This window comes from Corythoichthys intestinalis, chromosome 14 (assembly GCF_030265065.1).
Source record: "Corythoichthys intestinalis isolate RoL2023-P3 chromosome 14, ASM3026506v1, whole genome shotgun sequence".
NCBI classification, from domain to species: Eukaryota; Metazoa; Chordata; class Actinopteri; order Syngnathiformes; family Syngnathidae; genus Corythoichthys; species Corythoichthys intestinalis.
In genome coordinates, this window is record NC_080408.1 from 22,070,530 (window position 1) to 22,095,424 (window position 24,895).

The 24,895-nt window shown below is 40.1% G+C and overlaps 1 protein-coding gene across 1 annotated transcript; it reads right to left on the reverse strand.

Annotated features, from left to right (window-relative positions):
* Positions 1–2,636: 2,636 nt before the first annotated feature.
* On the reverse strand, positions 2,637–21,430 carry si:ch1073-184j22.1 (erythroferrone). The gene is made up of 8 exons (XM_057857893.1): positions 21,079–21,430; positions 16,618–16,713; positions 13,462–13,531; positions 7,969–8,093; positions 7,804–7,906; positions 7,655–7,736; positions 7,518–7,593; positions 2,637–3,624 (listed from the first exon to the last, which is right to left on the reverse strand). Exons 1-8 carry the CDS (start codon positions 21,178–21,180, stop codon positions 3,526–3,528), a joined length of 753 nt encoding a protein of 250 aa, XP_057713876.1. The 5' UTR covers positions 21,181–21,430; the 3' UTR covers positions 2,637–3,525.
* Between the last annotated feature and the right edge of the window lie 3,465 nt (positions 21,431–24,895).

Below are 24,895 nucleotides of genomic sequence, written 5' to 3' on the forward strand. Positions count from 1 at the left end.
CCAACAGACGCAAATATGAATGGGATTCGAGGATTTGTTCTATATATTTTACGCGCGATAATTTATACATGTGTCCAGTCCTATATCCAATGCGTGATATGTTATTATTATAAAAGAGTACTCACTCTGGCCATTTCGAGCTTTGCTGCTCCGCTCCTTTGGTTAACCTGGGGTGGTCTCATCAGAGCCAGTCGTCTTCTTTCTTGATATCTCGGGACATTTAGGTGGCTGCGCGTGTATGTTGGTTGCTTTCATCAGCAATTTCTTAGCAAAACCTGATTTCATTTGTCCATAGTTCGAATAGCTTTCAGGTGTAAAATGCGCACCACACAAAACCGTGCTGGAGGCTGGGTCTGCAAAATTAGTCCTCTTAGCACGGATGAACTTTACTCATTGTCTGCGTAGTCCAGTCCTTTTTCTCGCTTCGGGAACTCATGGGTACTACATTGCGACAAATGGCTATTTGTAGACCACATAGCATGACAGGTTTGAACCATTTTAGCGATTTTTTGATAAAACACGAACGCAACTCTCTCATCGATAAACAACGATTGCACCTGCCTCGACCTTTCGTTTCCTTGTTATGACGTCTCCGCCCCATTCGGCTGTTTCCGGAATACTTTCGGAAATGTTCGTAATTTTCGATCTATTTTCGATAATTGCTCATGAATGCGATTTATTTTTTTGGTTAACTTTATTAATACTTGTTATCTTACCACATAACGGTTCTATTGATATCTCACAGCCCCTTAGTGTTTAAATACCCTTTAAACTGTCCTTATTTGATATAACAACATTTAATATTTTCTTAAGGCATTTTTTTAGTACGTTCTGCCTGTATGCATCTAAAGAAAAACAAGTTCTGAACGCACGTTAGTACTTTTGGTGTCAAATTCGCTTCATGTAGACGTTTTGCTGATGTAGGACATTTTGGCAGAACACTGGGTGGAGCAGGAGGCTAGCCAGGTTCACAGACACCCAGCCAAGCTGGGGCAGGAGGCTGCTACCATGGCAGCAGCTGGTCAGGTTCAGCGCCAGCTGGAGTGGGGGCCAGCTACAGCGCCAGCAGTCAGCCAGGTGGACCACCAACAGCCGGAGCAACAGGCCAGTGCCCTGGCATCAGCCAGTCCGGTGGAGCAGCCGGAGCAAAAGGCGGCGTGACATCAGCTCGCCTATAGGAAGATTTGCTTGTCTGTCTGTTACTTTATTTATTGCATTCATATGCAGATCCTAAATGTTATCAAAACAATAATGACCAGTGTTCGGAGTAACGCCGTTACGTAACGGCGTTATTTTTTCAGTAACGGGGTAATCTAACTAATTACTTTTTCCGCCGTTACAACGCCGTTACCGTTACTGACGGTCAAAAGCGGTGCGTTACTTACTCTGAATAAATTGAAGAAACTACCAGCCGTGTCGAGTCGACTCTCTGCTCTGTTGATTTGTCATCCAAGACTTGGGGTGCGTTCAGGTTCAAGAATAGCGCACGTACTTCTGACTCCAAGCTGTTTGTCCCTGCTCATTCAATTAGACAATGCTTTCCAAAGTTTGGTAACCTTTCTCTGTTTGCTACACCTGATGCTAGCCTCGTTCCCATCTCCCACTGTCAGCCAGCAATAATTCTGCTTCCATCTTGAGGACGGCAGACGCTTTGAAGGTGACGTGAATTGTCGGGAAACGAGCCTACCAAAACGCAGCCCCTCGAGAGATGCGGTGCAAGTGATTGTGATTGGCTGAGGGTTAGAGTCATGTGTCGTGGTCAGCCAATCAGAGCCGGTGATTTCACAAGCAAACCGGTACAGCGCGTGCGGCAAACACACACGCAAAACAGATGCACAGGGTCGGGATGGCAGAGCATTCAGAGGAAAAATTGTCCTTTAAGAGGTGGATATATAGACACTATTTGAAGTTTGTCGAAATAAAAGGAAAGAATCTGCATGTAATGTGTAATTTATGTCCCGGGGCAAAGCTTTTGTCGACATCTGTGGTAAGCAATTCAAATCTGCTGAAGCACCTAACAAGTTAACTACCTGTCTTTTCTTCTCTATTCCACTGACTCGAATACTGCTCAGAAAATTTCAAATTCTTTGACATACAACAAGTTCTTTTTAAAGTAACGGAAATAGTTACTTTCCCTGATAACTAGTTACTTTTACTATAGAGTAATTCAGTTACAAACTCTGTTACTTTTTGGAATAAGTAGTGAGTAATGTAACTAATTACTTTTTTAAAGTAACGTGCCCAACACTGCAGGTCGGTGATAGGATGCACAACTGTTTGGACAGCAGCTCAGTTCAAGGTGAAGCAGACTTACTACCGGCGCTCTTGTACCACTAATGACGTTAAACATCAGCATCACGTGTACGATTGCGATTATATAACAGACCACAACATTAGAATCAGCATAGAATGTGTTCATAATGTGAGCTAATTTGCTGTCAAACTTAAGCTTTCTGATAGATTTCATCTTTCACAGAAAGTAGTTCATTTGCCTCTAATGTTACTCTAAACGATGTTGTCCTAGCAACCGTAAACAAACTGCGGTCTTCACACTTAACCTCGCTGATGTTACGTTAATGCAATAAAGTAGGCGACACAGTTTTGAATTATTTTCAATTTATTTGCTTACATGGGCCTATACAATAATTACAACTGTGTTATTGGAATACATTACTATAGAAGTATAATGAATTAAGGGATAAATATGTTTGTAAACCACAGACTCAAGGCACGAATATAACGGCGTAGTGATACATTTGGTGATGTGGCCCGCGCCATGTATTAATCATTTAGTCATGTTATATCGTGATTAATACACGGCAACTGACCAATCAGAGAGCTTCCTCAAACCCACCCGATATTATAATGCATAATAATAATGGGAGATTTTTGTTATTTATTGTAATCTCAGATTTTTTCTTTTCTTTTACAAGTTAGACCTGTTGAGAAACTAATTGCTGACTGTGTACTCTAAGTCCCACCTGTGGCTATGTGGGCAATTGCCCGTGCTGTGCAGAGTATAACCTAAATAATTTTAAATTGTTGTCATAACATTTATACAATGGATATTATCTGAAATTGAGGCTTGTAAGTCCCACAGCATGGCAAGTGGGCATTTGCGTGTTTTTTTCAGCACCATTTTCTGCGTATGTTCTGGGACCTGTGCCAGTCTCGTCATCCCTGCGCTGTCATACGTACTTTGCGTTCCGGCACCTGATGATTTACAAATTAAGCACTGGAGCAAGTGTAGTTTTTGTTTCAAAGTGGTTAATTTTTGTCCAAAAAGGGTGAAATAGTCAAAAATTGCTATTTTTTGTCACTGGTTACATGGTTAATGTTTTGTTTCAAAAAGTATAATTAATTAACAATTAATTAACTATGTATAATTAATTTCACATTTTGGTCGAAAATGTTTCATTTTTGTTCCAAAATGTTTTTTCTTTTCTAAAATATTTAATATTGTGTGGACAGGAAGCTAATGTCATTCAAAGGAAGTGACAATGGTAGTTCAACAAGAAGTGAAGTTTAAATTCCCAGCAGGATTGCGGAGAAGAAGGAGTCGGGCATGACGCGGACACTGCTGCTGCTGCTGTTGTCCACGTAGACGGATGCATACTCACCGGCCTGAAATGCAAGCAAAGCTTAATTTTTGACCAGATTCCTTAAAGCCAAGTGTAACAAAACACTATGCGGGGCTCGTTCTAAAAATATTCATTCATTCGTGTTCTGAACCGCTTATCCTCACGAGGGTGCTGGAGCCTATCCCAGCTAACAACAGGCAGGAGGAAGGATGCACTCCTAACCCTAACTTCAACCAAACGCTTCCTGTTGCCGCAGATCAGTGACGTGCGGTGAGGTTCATGGTTGGTGAGGCACTGACTCCTTTAGTGTCAGATTTCCAAATATATAAACCAAAAAGGGTAGCTCATTCAATTGGCTACTGGTTATTTCATATCTCATCAGCATTCTTCACAAAACACGCACACACGGTACATATTATCGATGCGTAAAAGTAAGAAAATAACATGCATTTGCTCTACACCCTCAATGTGTTGGCCGTCGCAATTCTATAATTCATGCAACATAAATGAGAGTATAGAGTGGTGTACAAAATCACAGAATTCAATTCTGACCTTTAGTGAAATATTCAGTTGTTTTTAAAACTTGTAATTCTGATACTTTAATCAATTTATTACAGATTGCTAAACAAAAAGTGTGAAAAGAAAAACAAAGAATATTTTATTTAAGGCCAAAATTTAGTTTTTAAATATTCTATTGTATTTTTCTTAGTCTAAGCTCTTTTTTTTTTATTTATAAGATTGAAATGAAAACTTTTTGTGGTCTTGCGCCTGTCCTTCACCACAAAAACCGCCGTTACTTTGGAAGGGCATAGGTTTGGTCTCAACATTCGTAGGGACGATATAACAGCATAACCTGCATGTAGGTACTTTTTGCTGGGGACGGGACATTAATAAGACCAAACAGATTGGATGAAGGGGGCAAAGGGCCACATTTCTCATGTATATGAACCTAATTAATTAATAGGCAAAATGATCAATGCAAAATAAATACTTATCTACTGATAATAACTTTTACGTGCATTGGTTCAGATGATACACTGTTCGATTCAAACCTTTGTTTTCAAAAAATACTAAAGAAACATTTTGAAAACTTCCTGAATAAATGTCTGGTTTTTATTAGCAAACATAAACATAATGAAAATAATTCACTTAATAATGGTCGGGTCAATTCTATCCTTACAACATATGGAACTATTGAAAGATCTAAATTCTCTATATAACTGAACATTATATCATGCAAAAAAGGTAAGGTTGCTTAAACGTTGGTGGGGACAATTTTAGCATCCTGAAAAGTTGGTAGTGTTATGCCCCCTATGCAAACCTATGCCCTTTTTGTAAAAGTCCTCCTTATTTTCCTTTACTTCAAAAAAAATCTCTCCGCCTCAATGGAGAGGATTGCTTCAATTAGATCGTTCTGTGTTCTATTTGACAAGCCAGAAAACACAGTGGATGTGTCCGAATGTCTAGCTAACCTTTCATCTTTCTCAGCAAAACCATGTAATCGTTCTACATACAGTATATGCCATGGTTAGAAGAGCTTACACGCTCATCGTTACCACAAAATGTTAACTCCTGTTTAGCTAGGATGCAGGTTGCATTAATGAGGTCTTTCAAACTCTTTCGGTTTTCCTTTACCTTAGCATTGTGGATGCTACCGTTGAGCTTCCGCTGTTCGTCAAAGCCAAATCGATCCTTGAGCTTCCAAAAGTTTTTAAAGCAATCAGGCTTTGAATGTGAGTGGTCGAGCTCTCATGTTTGCTGAGGCTTCGTGGTAGTTTTTTAATGTCACAATATCTCGTGTTAGTCCAGACATTGGCACAAGTTGAGAAGAAAAGGCAGGGAAAGCAGCAAAGGGGATTTTTCGAAGGACAGCCACATAGCCAGTCTTTTCGGGTGTACCAGTCCGTTTGAAAAGCGCGAGTTATCTTCTGTCCCGTAGTTTGAAGCAAACCTTTTAGTTCAGTGCGGCAGAGTACTATCTGCTGCAACCTGCGCTTTTCACTGCGGTTTTATTTCCAATCAGCAAAACTAAATATGTCGCTAACAAACATTAAACTTTAAGGGTTAAAGACATTAGCCAGACTTTGGAAAATCAGGTCAAATATACGTATCTGGAAACATTATAATGGCGACATGCAGATGTACGGCAACCAGCACGCTCCAATTCCATGTATCAACCCAGTTTGTTATGGATTGCGCATTCGGAGGTGAGGCTTTACTCGTTGCTGCCGCACCTCTCGTTTCATTTCTTTATTTGAACAGGAAATAGGCAAATTCAGCAATGTTGACTATAAAATTTTTTTGAAATGAGTCTTACATAAAGAGCAATGGACAAATATTAATATAAATTTGATGCTATAATTATTTTTTTGTCATGATGACAGGTGAGGCTCTGCCTCACCTGCCTCCCCTGACCGCACGTCACTGCAGCAGATTAGTCTGGCACATCGATCAGGACTAATCTTGGCCCATTCTTCTCTACAAAACTGCTGTAATTCAGTCAGATTCCTGGGATGTCTGGCATGAATCACTCTTTAGGTCATGCCACAGCATCTCAATGGGGTTCAAGTCTGGACTTTGACTTGGCCACTCCAGAACGTGTATTTTGTTCTTCTGAAACCATTCTGAAGTTGATTTACTTCTGTGCTTTGGATCATTGTCTTGTTGCAGCATCCATCCTCTTTTTAGCTTCGACTGTCTGACAGCCGGCCCCAGGATTTCCAGCAAAACATCCTGATAAACTTTTGAATTCATTCTTCCATTAATGATGATGAAGTTGTACAGGCTCTGAGGTAGCAAAACAGCCCCAAATCATGATGCCCCCTCCACTATGCTGCACGGTGGGGATGAGGTGTTGATGTTGGTGAGCTGTTCCATTTTTCTACACATATGAATGACGTGTGTTACTCCAAAACGATTCAACTTTGGTTTCATCAGTCCACAAAATATTTTGCCAAAACTGTGGAGTGCCTTTTTGCGAACATTAAACGAGCAACAATGTTTGTTTAGACAGCAGTGGCTTCCTCTGTGGAGTCCTCCCATGAACACCACTCTAGGCCATGGTTTTACACATAGTTGATGTGTGCACAGAGATATTGGACTGTGCCAGTGATTTCTGTAAGTCTTTAGCAGACGCTCTAGGATTCTCTCTGAGTATTCTGTGCTGAACTCTTGGCGTCATCTTTGGTGGACGGCCACTCCTTGGGAGAGATGCAACAGTGCCAAACTCTCTCCATTTGTAGACAAGTTCTCTGACTACCGATTGATGAGCATCCAGACTTTTAGAGATGGTTTTGTATTCTTTCCCAGCTTTATGCAAATCAACAATCCTTGATCGCAGGTCTTCAGACAGCTCTTTTGACCGAGCCATGATGTACATCAGACAGTGCTTCTCATCAAGACAATTCTTACCAGGTGTGTGCTTTATAGTGGGCAGAGCAGCTTTATACCACTCATCAGTGATTGGACACACACCTGACTCCAATTTTTGGGTAGAAATTGGTTTCAATTGCTATTTAAGTTTCCTTTGGCAAAGGGTTCACTTACTTATTTCCCCCCCTTCTGTCATTGGTTGCATTCTATCCTCATCAAAATATGAAAACCAATAAATGTTTGGGTGGTTCTAGTTAAAGCAGACACTGTTTTTTCATCTGTGTGATTTTAAAAAGATCAGATCACATTTGATGGTGATTTTATGCAGAAATGAAATTCCAAAAGGTTCAGATACTTTTTTCATACTACTGTAGAACTATTAATATGCAATATTTTTTATGAATGAATACAATTAGAAATGAATAGAATTTTAATGTTTTGTTCTAACGGTCCTCTTTAAAAAAGTAAGAAGGAGGAAAAAAATTGCGGCTTTGTGAGTTTTTTTTTACGCCATATCGGCCAGCCTCATACATGTTTCCATGTGTTAGCGGGATGCTAACCCACCTGTAAAAAAAGGGCTCCAGACAGACTGATGCTGAAGGTTCCTCCCACACCGGCCACGCCCACCGACTCTATGGAGCTGGCGCACACATAGCACTCAGACATCAACGCTGCCACATTGCCGCGTTTAAACTACTCACCTGTTGCTGTTACAAAGTGACTTGAGGCAGATGCCAGCCCTCACGTTCCCATCCAACGGCCCCTCATCGCTATCCACCGACTCTGCGCATACATACGTCATCACGCATACGCCCGCCGTTACGACAACATCACCCGTCACGTGACTGACGCAGTCTCAGTCGGGCACCGAGCAGGTAAAATCCGCCGAGCGTGGCGACGTAGCGTCCGTCGTAATTGTCGAAGCCGTGGCCGCGTTGGAACAGAGGCGAGCCCTGAAGGGTCAGAGGTCACAAGGGGCACCCGAGCCATGAATCGACACGGGTCGTGGTGTCACCTGAGCGAAGGGGCGGAGCTCCACCCGACTGTGATGGCCAACTTCCACCGGCCGGCGGAGGCGCCCCATGAATGAGGCGGACACTCGGGGTGGGCCGTGGGCGCATAAGACACCTTGGGACGCGCCTGGAGACAACAAGGAGTACTTACATTGTGCTAATTGTCAACATGGGTAAACCTCAACCATGAGAGACAGAATATGGAAAAAAAAAACAAAATCACATTGTTTGATTTTTAAAGAATTTATTTGCAAATCATGGTGGAAAATAAGTATTTGGTCAATACCAAAAGTTCATCTCAATACTTTGTTATGTACCCTTTGTTGGCAATAACGGAGGCCAATCGTTTTCTGTAACTCTTCACAAGCTTTTCAAACTCTGTTGCTGGTATTTTGGCCCATTCCTCCATGCAGATCTCCTCTAGAGCAGTGATGTTTTGGGGCTGTCGTTGGGCAACACGGGCTTTCAACTCCCTCCACAGATTTTCTATGGGGTTGAGATCTGGAGACTGGCTAGGCCACTCCAGAACCTTGAAATGCTTCTTAGAAAGCCACTCCTTTGTTGCCCTGGCTGTGTGTTTGGGATCATTGTCATGCTGAAAGACACGACCACGTCTCATCTTCAATGCCCTTGCTGATAGAAGGAGATTTTCACTCAAAATCTCTCGATACATGCCCCCATTCATTCTTTCCTTTACACAGATCAGTCGTCCTGGTCCCTTTGCAGGAAAAACAGCCCCAAAGCCTGATGTTTCCACCCCCATGCTTCACAGTGGGTATGGTGTTCTTCGGATGCAGTTCAGTATTCTTTCTCCTCCAAACACGAGAACCTGTGTTTCTACCAAAAAGTTCTATTTTGGTTTCATCTGACCATAACACATTCTCCCAGTCCTCTTCTGGATCATCCAAATGCTCTCTAGCAAACCGCTGACGGGCCTGGGCGTGTACTGGCTTCAGCAGGGGGACACGTCTGGCAGTGCAGGATTTGAGTCCCTGGCGGTGCAATGTGTTACTGATAGTAGCATTTGTTACTGTGGTCCTAGCTCTCTGTAGGTCATTCACTATGTCCCCTCGTGTGGTTCTGGGAGTTTTGCTCACCGTTCTTGTTATCATTTTGACGCCACGGGGTGAGATCTTGCATGGAGCCCCAGATCGAGGGAGATTTTCAGTGGTCTTGTATGGCTTCCATTTTCTAATAATTGCTCCAACAGTTGATTTCTTTACAACAAGCATTTTACCTATTGCAGATTCAGTCTTCCCAGCCTGGTGCAGGTCTACAATTTTGTCTCTGTCCTTCGACAGCTCTTTGGTCTTGGCCATAGTGGAGTTTGAAGTGTTACTGACCGAGGTTGTGGACAGGTGTCTTTTATACCGATAATGAGTTCAAACAGGTGCCATTAATACAGGTAACGAGTGGAGCCTCGTTAGCTCTTGTTAGACCTCGTTAGAAGAAGTTAGACCTCTTTGACAACCAGAAATCTTGCTTGTTTGTAGGTGACCAAATACTTATTTTCCACAATGATTTGCAAAAAAAATATATTTACAAATCAAACAATTGGATTTTCTGTTTTTTTTTTCCACATTCTGTCTCTCATGGTTTAGGTTTACCCATGTTGACAGTTACAGGCCTCTCTAATCTTTTCAAGTAGGAGAACTTGCGCAATTTGTGGTTGACTAAATACTTATTTGCCCCACTGTATCATCTACTGTATAAGAAATGTACAAAGGCCATCTTTTACAATCTAAATATATTTCTATTAGAAATATTCTTAAAGCAAATACCATAATGAATGACTTTGAATAAATGTTGTGTTTTAACTTAACTATACTACAGTATACATTACTGTATACAGTATAAAACTGTTTTAGTATGAAGAGCTTGCTAAGAGTTTGCCTGCTGTACTGATTAAATGTAAGCTAAAAGTGGAGCAAACACTAGCTATCAAACAATTATAATATTTCATTATGGAGTTGGCTTAGCCCCATTTGGAAACTCGCGATCTCCACTATAGGCTACAGCTCCGAAGCGAGGTCCCTTGTTAACAAACTCAATTCAACTGATGACAAACTAAATTCAATAAATTCTTGACAAACTGGATTCAAGCCGATTTTAAAAAAGAACATTTCCACACCAACTTTCAACATCTGTAGGATACCAAAAAATGTCGTAATTATTTTTAATTCATGTTTTTGAATAGGTGACTGTGGCTCATTGAGGCCGGGAAAATCCCGTATTGCTTACAGAGTGAGCTGGGACCTCTCCTTGGAGCTTTGTAATAGACATCGCGAGGTTCCAGATGGGGCTGGAGTGGGCTAAGATAACAGGTTAATTTTCAGCACTACACTGGCACAAGACACACACCTTCCTTTGTGAAGTACTTTGTCACATTCTGTTGGCCTTTTCTACACCTCCCCTGTTTTGCTGTCTTTTCTTTCCTCTTTTGATAACCCGATTTTTGTTTTGAAAACATTTCTGCAGTACCGCACACTCTGAGTCACTGACTGGTGTAAATGCGCACCGCTGCTCCCAGTCTGATCGAAGGAAGGGCGGACAAAGCCATTTAATGAAAATACGGTGGTTGGCTGGAAATACATATGCTCTCTGGGTGTTTACTTTTTGCCAAAAACAAGAAAAAGAAAACCTTTGTTTTATTCCTATTAAAATTATAATGATTAACTATTTAAATTTGCAAACGATTAAATGTTTTAATTTTCTTTGTGGGCCCCATCAGGGCATGGGCCCTTAGAATCAATATCCCTTTTCACCCCTATACGGCGCCCCTGGGTATTAGGTGTAAGAATATTGCAATAAATGTACAGTGGTACCGCTATATACAATTTTATTCCGTACGAGGACCTGGTTTATAAGTCGAAATGGTCGTATGTCGAGCAGGATTTTCCCATAAGAATACATTATAATTTGATGAATTCTTCCACAGCCCAAAAGCTACGCTAAATCCTTAATAAATGCTGCTGGTACTATTGCAAATAGCAATTACACAGAGCAAAACAAATAAATTACGATTAAGAATTGGAATAATAATATAATAATAGTAATACTAATGATCATAACACCTGTGATAATGTAACGAATCGGGTTCTAATGTGGCGGATATGTTTTGCGTGGTGTACCTGAACGCATCGCGTGGCTGACTTGACAGAATGAGAAAGGACATTTTACTTTCAATTTGTTTAGCTGCTGAGGACAGTGGGCATGTTGTGTTGCACAAGTTCTGAAATAAAGGATTAAAAACCTGGCAAAGCTGACCATTTTTTGCCGATGTTACCAAAATAATAATTGTCACCTTAACTTATAAAGACTGGCGAACGGCAGTCGGAGGAGAACTGTCGAGATTGTCAACATATTCAGCCAGTTCACTGACACGCACACCACGCTCATATTTTTCTATCATTTCCATCCTAATTTCAATGGTAAGCGTCACCCTTTTCCTTTTTTCACCACCTGCACTGACCTTCTTAGGACCCATGTTGATTTCTCTCACAAGAAAATCCGCCGTGCTGCCGTCTTGAAAAACTATGAAATTGCAACGCTGTTGTAAATCTTAGTATTTCGAGCATGTCGTCATATGTCGAGGCAGTTAAATTTTACGTCGGATGTTGAAAGGATCGTATGTCAAGGTGTTCGTATGTCGAGGTACCACTGTATATATTTCTGTTTACAGTACTGAAATGCCAATACAGTGGTACCTCTACCTAGGAAATTAATTGGTTCTGGAAGTATTTCTTAACTTGAAAATTCTGTAAGTAGAGGCGCGTTTTCCACGTAAATGCCCTAATCCGTTTCAAGCCCCCCCAAAATTCAGACATAAATTTTTGATAATGCATAAAAATGCATCAAAACATGTAACATATACATGTACAATTGGAGTATTGCACAATACACATGAAATCAGAGTTGTGCATCATGTAAAAAATACAAGAATAAAGAATAAAAGTTAATACACTCATGCAAAGCTGTCGGAACACGAAGGGTGAATGAAGAGGACGCTGGGATACACATACAGTAGAGGCCGCTCTTAGCCAATTGGATGCCAGGAATACTAGGCAATAGCCAATGACGGAGCAGCTAGAAGTATGCTACGTTCTGTAAACTCTGGGAGCTGCGAGTAAAAGCCATACTGTATTTTTACCTTATGTATCCTGAAATTTCTTTCTTAACATGAGGCAATATTTACCCGTAGAGGCGTGGCTTAACCTGAAAATTCTGTATGTAGAGACGTTCCTAAGTAGAGGTACCACTGTATATCACAATGGATTAGTATTTTTTTATGTAAGATTTAGGGTTGTTCCTATCATGTTTTTTTGCTCCCGATCCGATCCCGATCGTTTTAGTTTGAGTATCTGCCGATTCCGATATTTCCCGATCCCATTGCTTTTTTTTTGTTGCTCCCGATTCAATTCCATCATTCCCGATAATTTTTCCCAATCATATACATTTTGGCAATGCATTAAGAAAAAAATGAATAAAACTCAGATGAATATATACATTCAAAATACAGTACATAAGTACTGTATTTGTTTATTATGACAATAAATCCTCAAGATGGCATTTACATTATTAACATTCTTTCTGTGAGAGGGATCCACGGATAGAAAGACTTGTAATTCTTAAAGGATAAATGTGACTTTGTATATTGTGACTAAATATTGCCATCTAGTGTATTTGTTGAGCTTTCAGTAAATGATACTGTAGCTATGCCCAAATGCATGATGGGAAGTGCAACCATGACTGTGCTTAGTGCTACCAATTGATATATCTTCTCTGCGTTGGGAAATAAAATGCCAAAATTCACTCTACTCATTTTACGCTGCCTTTTAGCTCTCTATATAGGTAAAACGGCGCCATTACAGATTGAGCACGACAATGCGTGAGTGGGTCGTGCAGCGCATTCATTAAATGCGTTAAATATTTTAACGTGATACATTTTTTAAAAACTTAATTACGCCGTTATCGGGATAAATTTGATAACCCTACCTTAAGCCTAAACTAAAGACTCTGGATAAGTGTAACATATTATGTCTGTAACGTTAAATACAATTAGAAAACGATTTAATAAAAAAAATAAAAATAAATATATATATATATATATATATATATATATATATATATATATATATATAAAAGGCATGTCCGATATTTTTTTGCCGATTCCGTTACTTTGAAAATGACGTCATCGGACCCGATCGATGCCGATCGATCGGGACATCTCTAGTCAGATTACTCATGTAAAACAAATACTGAAATTGTAGTTTCCTACATTGATTTAAACATCTCAAGTTTTGACCTCTGAGCTCATGAAGAAGCATTGTTTAAGTTCTAAAGTTCTAAAATCTCCATCTAGAGTTAAAGCTGAGAAGTGCAACAGAATGTAGGCTGAACTCAAGCTTCTTGTGCAGGCCATATTCAATGATATTTTCATCATTTGCTTTCATAAAAACCAGGCTGTAGTTTGGAACACTTGCTTGTTTATCTACCTGCAGTGGTGCGAGGCATGTCCAGGAGCTGCTGCGGATGCCGGCGGAGGCCACGGGGTCTTGGGGGTCCCTAGAGAAACGAATGACATCACTATCATAACATCAAGGGCTGCCATCATCAAATAAAGGGCCTCAATGGACCTATCTCAAAACCATGCCCCCAAAACACAAAGGTGTGTCACCTAGCCGTAGAGTTGAGTAGAAATGCTATGTGGTTGTGACTTAAAACATCTTTTTTCTAACTTTAAAATAGCAAAAACCCGGTGGTTTACTTCCGACAACAGGTACCCTGGAAGATTGGGGGGGGGGGATTATGGATAGGGCTCTGTTGTCCACCACATAAACAACTGAATGTCAAAGCTAGGGGTGTGGCAAAATGTCGAAATGGTGCTATATCGTGATACTTTGTATCTCATAAGGTTATCGATATGCTCCTGCCAAGAATCGAGATATCGTTTTAAAAATGTATCAATGTTTAAAAAAAAAAAAAGGAACCAACATGTTGCTACCAAAATCCTCCACAATAATAGTGTCCGAGTTAACTCTATGGCTACCATTGATGGTGGTCGACGCCCAATCCATTTAGCCTCGGAGGGACGAATGAACGTTTATTCATTCGAAACACAGTCACTGTTTCCGATTTTGAGGCCATTTACAGGTCACTTTCTGTTCATTTTAGGGCATTTACAGGTCACTTCCTGTTGAGTCACTGCCTATTCATTTGGGTGATTCCTGGGTCACTTCCTGTTCGGTAACCCAAAATCCACAGGAAATGTCTCATAAAACGCCCCAAAATCAACAGGAATTGACTGAAAATCAACACAGTTATGATCTGAAATGCTCCAAAATTACCTCATTGCCTGGCATTGGCTGCCACTGATGGCTATAGACCCTACCCACCGACGTCATAAAACCACGTGCTCGCTGTGTGGTTCCGCCCACTTGTCCGTCATTTTGTCTCTGTATTAGCATTGTTTTCAATTGATCGAGGAATTTAAAATGCATTTCATGGAAGACCCGGTGCTTTCTGATGCCGTAAACTCACTGGATGTGTTGCATAAAAGGCGTTATGTGGAAAAGCTTCGTTCTATACAGTCGCCAGATCCATATTTGATGCCTAAATCGATTATTTTTGACCGGCTGCCTTCGCCGTCTCTGCCTGACCCTGATATTTACAACTATCTTGTCCACACAAAATCAGACTATTCTCACGAAAGTTTGAAAAACTTTAAGAGCTTGGAGGCGTATAAATGCTACGTTGCTGGTTGGGTGAAACAGGTCCTCGTACACGAAAATTCGGCAGGAATCTTGTGCTCGGAAGGTGAGTTACGAAATTTTCAATTCAAAATCTTTTTTTCTTGCTAACATCCACTGTCAAGTCTAATGTATTTCATGTCATTTGTCAATGGAGCTAGGGCTTTTAATGTTTATATGGATTAGCGATAGCACTCTCAATACATACATACGTGTATGTTGTCGGCGATTAGCCTAGCAATGATCTTATTGTGGTTGTCAGCCCAAAACCCTCTAAATATATATTAAATGCATCTTACCAGATATAAAATGACTACTACATAATCTGTGGTAATCGTTTGGAGCCCAGTTTTCTCGTCGAATTGCAGCAGCCCATCTCGCTCTCTCCTCTCCGTGTCTCTCGGAATCCGGTAGAACTTCAAGTCTCTCCGTCTATCTTCTCTGTTATTGCAACCGACCGCCACACACGCCTTCACCATTTTGATTATTAATGTTAACGAGCAGAAAAACACGCCGTAAATAGGAGGAATGTACGTAGCCGTAACAGGTCAACACGATGTGTTGACGGACAAGTGGGCGGCACCAGTCAGGAGAGCGGAGTTGTGACGTCACGTGGGTAGGGTCTATAGACGTTCAATCTGTTTGAAGTGGGAGGGATGGCAGCGAATGAACTCTCCCATTTCAAATGGATTGAATGTCTACTAGTGATAAACTCACAACAGAAGCTCGTTTTTCAGATTATTAGTTGTTATGTAGAATATCTTCGGATGATTTCCTGACCAATGTATCGATAATCGTTGTATCGGCATATCCTGAGATCATCGTTATCGTAAGCTTTGTATCGCAAATCGTATCGTGAGGTATCAAGAGGTTCCCACTCCTAGTCAAGACAGTCACTCAAGGACACTTATGCTTGCTCAGAAGTAACTTAATGATCGATTTGTAAAAAAAATATTAATAATAATATTTGATAGCATGCAGTAAAAACGTACCCCTAACTAGTAATGTTTCTGCCTAATAGTTTTCTTGCCTGTCACGGCACAAAAAGAATAAAATATAATTTAAGCTGTCATGACCCCAGCACATGAAGTCTAAAGTAAACACCAAAAACGTTCTATTGAAAAAAGGAAGATGTACCGTACTTATGTTTGGTCACGGACGCACACGAAGGAAAGTTATACTCACGCACATACCTAGCATTTGGCTGCGGTTAACTAGAATGCATACCACGACGTTTAGCATTTATCCACGTCGCATTCATGTTGGTTACGGACGCACAGGAAGGAAAGTTCTCCTCACACACACACCTAGCATTTGGCTGCCGTCAACTCGAATGCACGCCGCTACGTTGAGCATTTATTTACGTCGCATTCATATTTGCACATGTATGTTTCTGATGTAAGTTGTTTATTTAGCACCTCTGGAAAATATTGAAAATCCAACTGAATGTAAAAGAATGCTTATTCATCGCCACAAAAGCTTCGGGAGAAAGATCTGACAGAACACATGACATAACGTAGCTAACTTTATAGCTACATAGATATTTGGCCAGTGTTGTTTCTCGTTTTTAAGTTGTGAGTGGTAGCATTTCGCCTCGATTACAATAATAGTCTGCTCTCTGTAAAGTTTATTAACATGGGCAGACTGTTCCACTGTATACCCTCTCCGTTTGCTTTGCGACAAAATTCATTTAAAAATTAACTAAACAGGTCTATTGCCAGCTTTGGTAGTGCAAATTCAGAAATTTGAACTCTTGCCATCATCCATAAATCGTTCGTTTAGTCAATCACTAGCAATGAGAGAATTTGACAGAGCCTTGGTTTGACCAAGTTTTACAAGGGGGCGAGGCTTTGCGATAGGTCAACTGGACCCCAATTGGACTCCAATTGTCAGACGGACCACCTTGGTGCTTCTGCTATATCCGGCGCGAGCGTTTTCACTCAACATTAGCCAAGATGTCCGAGGCGAAGGCACAGAACTGCGTCGGGTTGTCGAGCCCTGGAGAAAAAAGGGTTAGAGGTCAGCCACTGTTTATTTTTGGTAATTAAAAAACATAACCTCAGCAAACCTGGCGTCCACATTAGGGCTCCATCAATTAATCAGATAAAACCATAGACTTCATAATTGTATTGACAGGTCACACCCGTCAGCCATTGAACAACGCCTTCAAGTAGGGGGCCGTTCTACTGTCCGCTTCAGTTATTCGCAGTCGGTCGCAGTTAGTCAACACATTTAGCGATCCAACGCCGGATTTAGGTTGCAAAAGTACAAAAGCTGTACCGCATACAAACAGGACGGATTGTCTCAGGAGTGATTTGTTCGAAAATTCAAGGTAATGATTCTATTTTTTATACCATGCATGCATTTTGGAACCTTGTGAAAAAAAATCAATGGGAGAAATTAACCGCTACGGACTAGTATAATTCTTCGACATATTTACGTAAAATAAATGCTAACTGCACGTTTTTGTTGTTGTTGCTTTTAACCAAGAATCGAGGCTGTTTTACGTCCATATCTATAAAGAATTCAGGGATTTAAGCATTTATTCATAAGAATTTTCACAAGAAAATCTTTGTTTACATATGGCGGCCACTACATTGACTAACAGACTAGCATCGTACTTTGACATATTTACATAAAATAAAAGCTAACTGCACTTTTTGTTGTTGTTGTTGTTGCTTTTAACCAAGAATCGAGACAGGCGTCAAGGGGTTAATATTTGGTATTCAAATATGGCCTACATGATCCAAAATAAATTATCAATTATGGTGATATTTTTCTTATTATCAACTCATTTTAATAAAAACTAAGGGAAGGACTGAATTAAAACGATCTAATTCAAGGGCGTAGGTTTGCATAGGGACGGTAGGGACATAACACTAGCAACTTTTCAGGAAGCTCAAATTGTCCCCACCAACTTTTAAGCAACCTTATTTGCATTATATAATGACTTCAGTTATATAGGTCATTTAGATTGTCTTCTCATATGTTGTAAGGAAAGAATTGACACTACCATTATTAAGTGAATTACAGTACTTTAATTATGTTCAGACTTACATCGACCTCTTTTCACTTGCTGAGTGTGCTAGTCCATTTTTTGTCCTCAAACGCACGTTTGATTCGCTGATGACTTGAACCCCCCCTCCCCCGGGAAACACACACGCAGTCACAGAAATGCAACAATGTCGCCTCCTCCGCCCCCTTTGAAGAAGAGCGATATTAGAAGTTATTTTCCGCCAGCAGCAGACACTGTAAGTGATGTAAAAAGACGTCGTCAATGTTGTGGAGGTGGAGAACACACCACTAATTTTGCCACTGAAAGTCCGACCTGCATCAAAGTTAGCATAACATTAATATGTGTGAATCTCTCGAACTTGAGGAAGAAGCTGCTTTGAGAGAAATATCCTCTTACAGTGCCTTGCAAAAGTATTCGGCCCCCTTGAACCTTGCAACCTTTCGCCACATTTCAGGCTTCAAACATAAAGATATAACATTTTAATTTTTTGTCAAGAATCAACAACAAGTGGGACACAATCGTGAAGTGGAACAAAATTTATTGGATAATTTAAACTTTTTTAACAAATAAAAAACTGAAAAGTGGGGCGTGCAATATTATTCGGCCCCCTCGCGTTAATACTTTGTAGCGCCACCTTTTGCTCCAATTACAGCTGCAAGTCGCTTGGGGTATGTTTCTATCAGTTTTGCACATCGAGAGACTGACATTCTTGCCCATTCTTCTTTGCAAAACAGCTCGAGCTCAGTGAGGTTGGATGGAGAGTGTTTGTGAACAGCAGTCTTCAGCTCTTTCCACAGATTCTCGATTGGATTCAGGTCTGGACTTTGACTTGGCCATTCTAACACCTGGATACGTTTATTTTTGAACCATTCCATTGTAGATTTGGCTTTATGTTTTGGATCATTGTCCTGTTGGAAGATAAATCTCTGTCCCAGTCTCAGGTCTTGTGCAGATACCAACAGGTTTTCTTCCAGAATGTTCCTGTATTTGGCTGCATCCATCTTCCCGTCAATTTTAACCATCTTCCCTGTCCCTGCTGAAGAAAAGCAGGCTCAAACCATGATGCTGCCACCACCATGTTTGACAGTGGGGATGGTGTGTTCAGGGTGATGAGCTGTTTTGCTTTTACGCCAAACATATCGTTTTGCATTGTGGCCAAAAAGTTCAATTTTGGTTTCATCTGACCAGAGCACCTTCTTCCACATGTTTGGTGTGTCTCCCAGGTGGCTTGTGGCAAACTTTAAAAGAGACTTTTTATGGGTATCTTTGACAAATGGCTTTCTTCTTGCCACTCTTCCATAAAGGCCAGATTTGTGCAGTGTACGACTGATTGTTGTCCTATGGACAGACTCTCCCACCTCAGCTGTAGATCTCTGCAGTTCATCCAGAGTGATCATGGGCCTCTTGGCTGCATCTCTGATCAGTTTTCTCCTTGTTTGAGAAGAAAGTTTGGAAGGACGGCCGGGTCTTGGTAGATTTACATTTACATTTTCTGATGCTCCTTCCATTTCAATATGATGGCTTGCACAGTGCTCCTTGAGATGTTTAAAGCTTGGGAAATCTTTTTGTATCCAAAGCCGGCTTTAAACTTCTCCACAACAGTATCTCGGACCTGCCTGGTGTGTTCCTTGGTTTTCATAATGCTCTCTGCACTTTAAACAGAACCCTGGGACTATCACAGAGCAGGTGCATTTATACGGAGACTTGATTACACACATTTAGATTCTATTTTTCATCATCGGTCATTTAGGACAACATTGGATCATTCAGAGATCCTCACTGAACTTCTGGAGTGAGTTTGCTGCACTGAAAGTAAAGGGGCCGAATAATATTGCACGCCCCACTTTTCAGTTTTTTATTTGTTAAAAAAGTTTAAAATATCCAATAAATGTTGTTCCGCTTCACGATTGTATCCCACTTGTTGTTGATTCTTGACAAAAAAATTAAATTTCATATCTTTATGTTTAAAGCCTGAAATGTGGCGAAAGGTTGCAAGATTCATGGTGGCCGAATACTTTTGCAAGGCACTGTATATGTTTAGTACTGTTAATGTTAATTAAACTGCAAGAAATGTAAATGAACCAAGGTCTATCCCCGTTTCCCCAGTTTTCACTTTTATTTTATTTATGTGGTCTTAAGCAGCCCAAAGGAGCTTTCATTTTTTGTTGCGTTTGACTGTGCTTGTGGACAAAAGCTGTAGTGTTTTACCTGAAGGAAGGCTCCATTTTTATTTATTTTTGTTATTCCCTGACTAAGAAATTTTTTGTGATATTTATTTACACAATTTTGACTGGAATCAAGACCAATGTTTATTTATTTTTTGCATTCCTGGATAGTTAAGAGATGATTAACAAGTTTGTATTTCTTGTGTATGTTAATACAATTTGTGTTCAAATATTGCAATTTAAATTTGCTAATAAAATCCGGACGTTTATTCTTGAAGTTTTCAAAATGTTTCTTTAATAGTCTTTGAAAATGACGGTTTAAATCGAACGGTGTATCACCTGAACCAATACATATGCGCTGCAAAAACACACCTCCTTAAAACTAAAAAAAAAAAAGATTAAATTCCCTTGTTTTCATCGTAAATCTAATAGAAATAGGTGAAATGATCTGCCAGTGCTTCAAGTAAATTTTACTCAGATTTCTTGAAAAAAGATAACTAGCTGAAAATAAGCTTAACAGACTTATTTTAAGCAAAATGTTTGTATATTTAATCTTTTAAAAAACGAAAAAAAGAAATGTTCTAAATTCAGGAATATTGTTCAAAACATTATTTGAAAGAAAAGCACTTTTAGATGTATGGGCTTAACAAGAACAAATAGTAATATTTACTTAAAGTGGAAGAATCTGACGTATTAATCTGTTAACTAACCTTTAACACTCAAAACAAGATTGAGAAAATTATTCGACCAAAGAAAAATTATCAGATTAAGATGTTACAAATTTGCAGTGTGAAAGTTAGCATAAATCAATACAGATTTGTTTTACATTAATTATTTAGCTTATCAATTAATTAGGTTCATATTGGTGAGAAATGAGAAATACGCCCTCTATCTAATTGATCAGAGGCTTTATAACAAATTAACAATGATTCACTGGATTTTAATAGTATAACAAAATTTGCCCCAAAGGGATTTTTTTTACTTCGAGGATTTTACTTGATAAACCAATATTCTATATGTTTATACTTGGAAAAACAATTTTACTCATCTTGCAGCGCATTGACGGAATTAGACGTCCAATCCATTTCGACTGCGAGGGGCGAATGAACGAACGAACTAGCCCAGTCAATGGCGACCGATGACAACCCTTTAAAAGGTTGACAGGCATGAATTGTGCCTCACCTGGCTAGTGACATCATCCTGAACCGGCAAAGCCTCCCGAACGCCGCTCAGCATCATCAACAGCATCGCCGCCACTGCCATCTTCATGGTCCTCACCCTCATGTCGTCATCTAAACTTTCACCTCGTGTTCTTCACGCTTTGCCTTTTTATCTGCCCCCCGACACCAACGTCAGCACACGCACACACACACATTTATACAGGGGGTGCAGATAAGAGGGGGGCGTGGCCCGGATGATGAAACATTCTCGCGAAGCGCCACACCCCTTTTGTTGCATCACCGGCATGTCATCATCCTCTGCTTGACTGACGTGACATGGTCAAGCATGCTCACTTTTAACATTTGTATACTTTTAAAATACTTTTTAAGTTGATAAGCGACGACATCAGGGCTGTATCAATGTATGATGGCCTCATATTTTTACATATACTATACGAAGGGTGTGACAAAATATGGAAATGGTGATATATCGTGATACTTTGCATCCCAGGTTATCGATATGCTCATGCTGAGAATTGAAATATTGTTTTAAAAAGGTGTCAATATTTTAAAAAATAAAAATAAATAAATGGGCAACCAACAAGTTGCTACCAAAATCTTCCACAATAATAGCATCACAGTTCACTCTATGCCTGCCATTGACAGCTCTCAACGCACAATCTGGGAAGGGTGAATGAACGTTTGTTCATTCGAAACCAGAGCCTTCACAGTCACGCTTTCCGATTTTCTGGGCATTTTCAGGTGACTTCCTGTTGAGTTTGCGTCATTGCCTATTTATAACCGGGTAACTTCCAGTTCCGTAACCCAAAATACAACAGGATGTGGCCCATAAAATGTCCCAAAATCAACATGAAATGACTGAAAATCAGCAGGTAACCTGAAATGACCCAAAATTACCTTGTCTCTTGGCATTGGCTGCCACTGACGGCCATAGAAGTGGGAGGGGTCATTTGAAGTGGGAGGCATTCGCTGCCACCCTCCCAGTTCAGATGGATTGGATGTCAACTAGTGATAAACTTACAACAGAAGGATGAAGATAGCTTGTTTTTTCTTTTTATTAGTTATAGCTAATAGGGATCGGAATTGATACGATTTTTACGATTCCGATTCCATTATCGATATTGCTTAACGATTCGATTCTTTATCGATTCTCTCATCGATTCTAATTTGGGGAAAAAGAAGAACAAACGTTTTGATTGGCATCGAGTTTGTTTAATCAGAAGTCACAACGAGGTCAAAAGAGGCCCAAAGCCTCAATGTTAAATGTGGAAATAAGTGGCAAATGCACAAGAATGTGTAACATTTTACTGAAATATTTTTCTAATAGAAATAAAAAATATTGGTATATATTGGCATATAGGTCGTTGTTCTGCCTTTGGCAATATGTGTTAAAGCAGGGGTCCCCAAACTTTTTCCTGTGAGAGCCACATAACTTTTCCCTTCTCTGATGAGGGGCCGGGGTCAGTTGTTACAGAAAAAGTGTGATGATTGCAGGAGTGCCTAAATGTAAAAAAATTATTGTTTTTCAGAAAGCCACAATCAAATAACCCTTTCTGGAGTCTTCACGGAACAAAAGTAAATTAAAAAAAAATAATAATAATAATAAATAGGGCTGTCAAAATTATCGCGTTAACGGGCGGTAATTAATTTTTTAAATTAATCACGTTAAAATATTTGACGCAATTAACGCACAAATGCCCCGCTCAAACAGATTAAAATGACAGCACAGTGAAATGTGTACTTGTTGTATTTTTCAGAGTTTTGTCGCCCTCTGCTGGCGCTTGGGTGCGACTGATTTTATAGGCTTCAGCACCCATGAGCATTGTGTAAGTAATTACTGACATCAACAATGGCGGGCAACTAGTTTATTTTTTGATTGAAAATTTTTACAAATTTTATTAAAACGACACATTAAGAGAGGTTTTAATATATAATTTCTATAACTTGAACTAACATTTATCTTTTAAGAACTACGTCTTTCTATCCATGGATCGCTTTAACAGAATGTTAATAATGGTAATGCCATCTTGTTGATTTATTGTTATAATAAACAAATACAGTAGTTATGTACCATATGATGAATGTATATATCCATCTTGTCTTATCTTTCCATTCCAACATTAATTTACAGAAAAATATGGCATATTTTATCGATGGTTTGAATTGCGACTAATTGCGATTAATTACGATTAATTAATTTTTAAGCTGTAATTAACTATATTAAAAATTTTAATCGTTTGACACCCCTAATAATAAATAATAATAACACTATTAATTAAATAGATAATAACCGAATAAGCCTCTCTGAGTTCTTCACAGAAAAAGGCCAGGAAATAAATAACACTATTGAGGGAAAAAAAAATTCAAAATGCTCTGTATTGTTCTGGGGGCTGGCCGAAATGTGGAGGTGGGCCGTATCCGCGGGCCATATTTTGGGGTAATAATACACTTTATCAGTTAAAGTTTATTATTTACCATTATATTGAAATGCATGCCTTTTAGTTTTTAGTGTGCTTTCACGCTCAAGTGGGGTCGCCCTTGCGCTTCCTCACGCGAAGAAGAACGCGCTCACGTGAAGAAGAGCGCGCAGCTACAAAGCATCCAAGCGAGTGAGCGAGTTAGTGAGAGAGGGAAACACTGCTACGAGCCTACGTTCCTTGTTAATGTTTGTAAAATATCTACAGAGGCAACGCCTGTATGTATCATCGTTTGTGTTGTTGATGTGTGTTTCCACTCGCGATCGGACACTTAAATCCAGTTGTGTAGGGGTTTGAACGATGTGCAAATGCTAGCGAACGCATGCTAACCATTTGTGGTATTATTGTATTAGCAGCTAATCATCGCTGATTTTCGTTGATGCAAACCTGTTTGTTATTGGGGACGAAATTGATTTGTTTCATTTCCATTTTTAGTTCCACTCTTAGAGTGATGGTTGAATAGTCAGCAAATTATACCAACGTCTTCTGTATCGTCATTTGGGAGTTTAGCTAGCTGTATAGTAATGATGCACCGATACCGATACTAGTATCAGCAGGGGGCGCCGATCCGGCCCGAAATGGTGGTTTCGGTATCGGCGAGTACCAACAAAGACGGCGCCGATACCATTTACCGGTCCATTATTATAACATTTGACCGTAGCCTTTTTTTTCCCTCCTGGCGCTAACTACACTCTGTCTCCGTGTTGTGTGATGACACGTGAACACCAAGTAGCTATCGCTATTGGCCTGCTCCAGACCAATGAGAAAGGGCCAATAGCCACTCCTGACCAATGACAAGGCCGCTTGGCGGCGCCGTCAATTAAAATCAATGGCTGCACGCAAGATTTGCGGCCTGAAAGTTTCGAGATGTGGAGTTAAATCGGCCAGTTTCAATACCTCGAACATGATAAAACATTTGAAGACGAAGCGTGAACGAACACAACAAGTTTGAGCCTGCAAGAGCAGGACTGCTATGGAAGGGCGCTGGACCGGTGCAACAATCTCTGGTCAGTTCACTACGTCAACGTTACTTTGTCTTTTACTTAAAGAAATGCTGCAGTAATTTGGGAACTGTTTCCAAAGTAGGGTTGCCACCTTTCAGAAATAGAAATAAGGGACTCCCCCCCCCCCCCCGAAAAAAGGAGACGGGATGCTGTGGTCAATTATTATTACTTATAATTGTTAGCGTCCGCAAATGCGGAAACATGGTTGGACCTCGAAGCAGACAACAAGCGGGGGATACGTACAAGGGTTTAATGATTGCAAACAAAAAAATAACACGCGATCGCGGGATAGTAGAAATAACAAAAGGAGTCCGTGACAGCAGGTCGACGGAGCTCA

What these genes read in the sequence shown, in the direction of transcription:
- si:ch1073-184j22.1 (XM_057857893.1), bottom strand. Translation starts at nt 21,180, where the DNA reads ATGAGGGTGAGGACCATGAAGATGGCAGTGGCGGCGATGCTGTTGATG. An exon ending in CGGTGCCCGACTGAGACTGC is followed by an intron (nt 7,737 to 7,803) that starts GTCAGTCACGTG and finishes ATGTATGCGCAG; the next exon opens with AGTCGGTGGATAGCGATGAG. An exon ending in CTGGAGCCCTTTTTTTACAG is followed by an intron (nt 3,625 to 7,517) that starts GTGGGTTAGCAT and finishes CTTGCATTTCAG; the next exon opens with GCCGGTGAGTATGCATCCGT.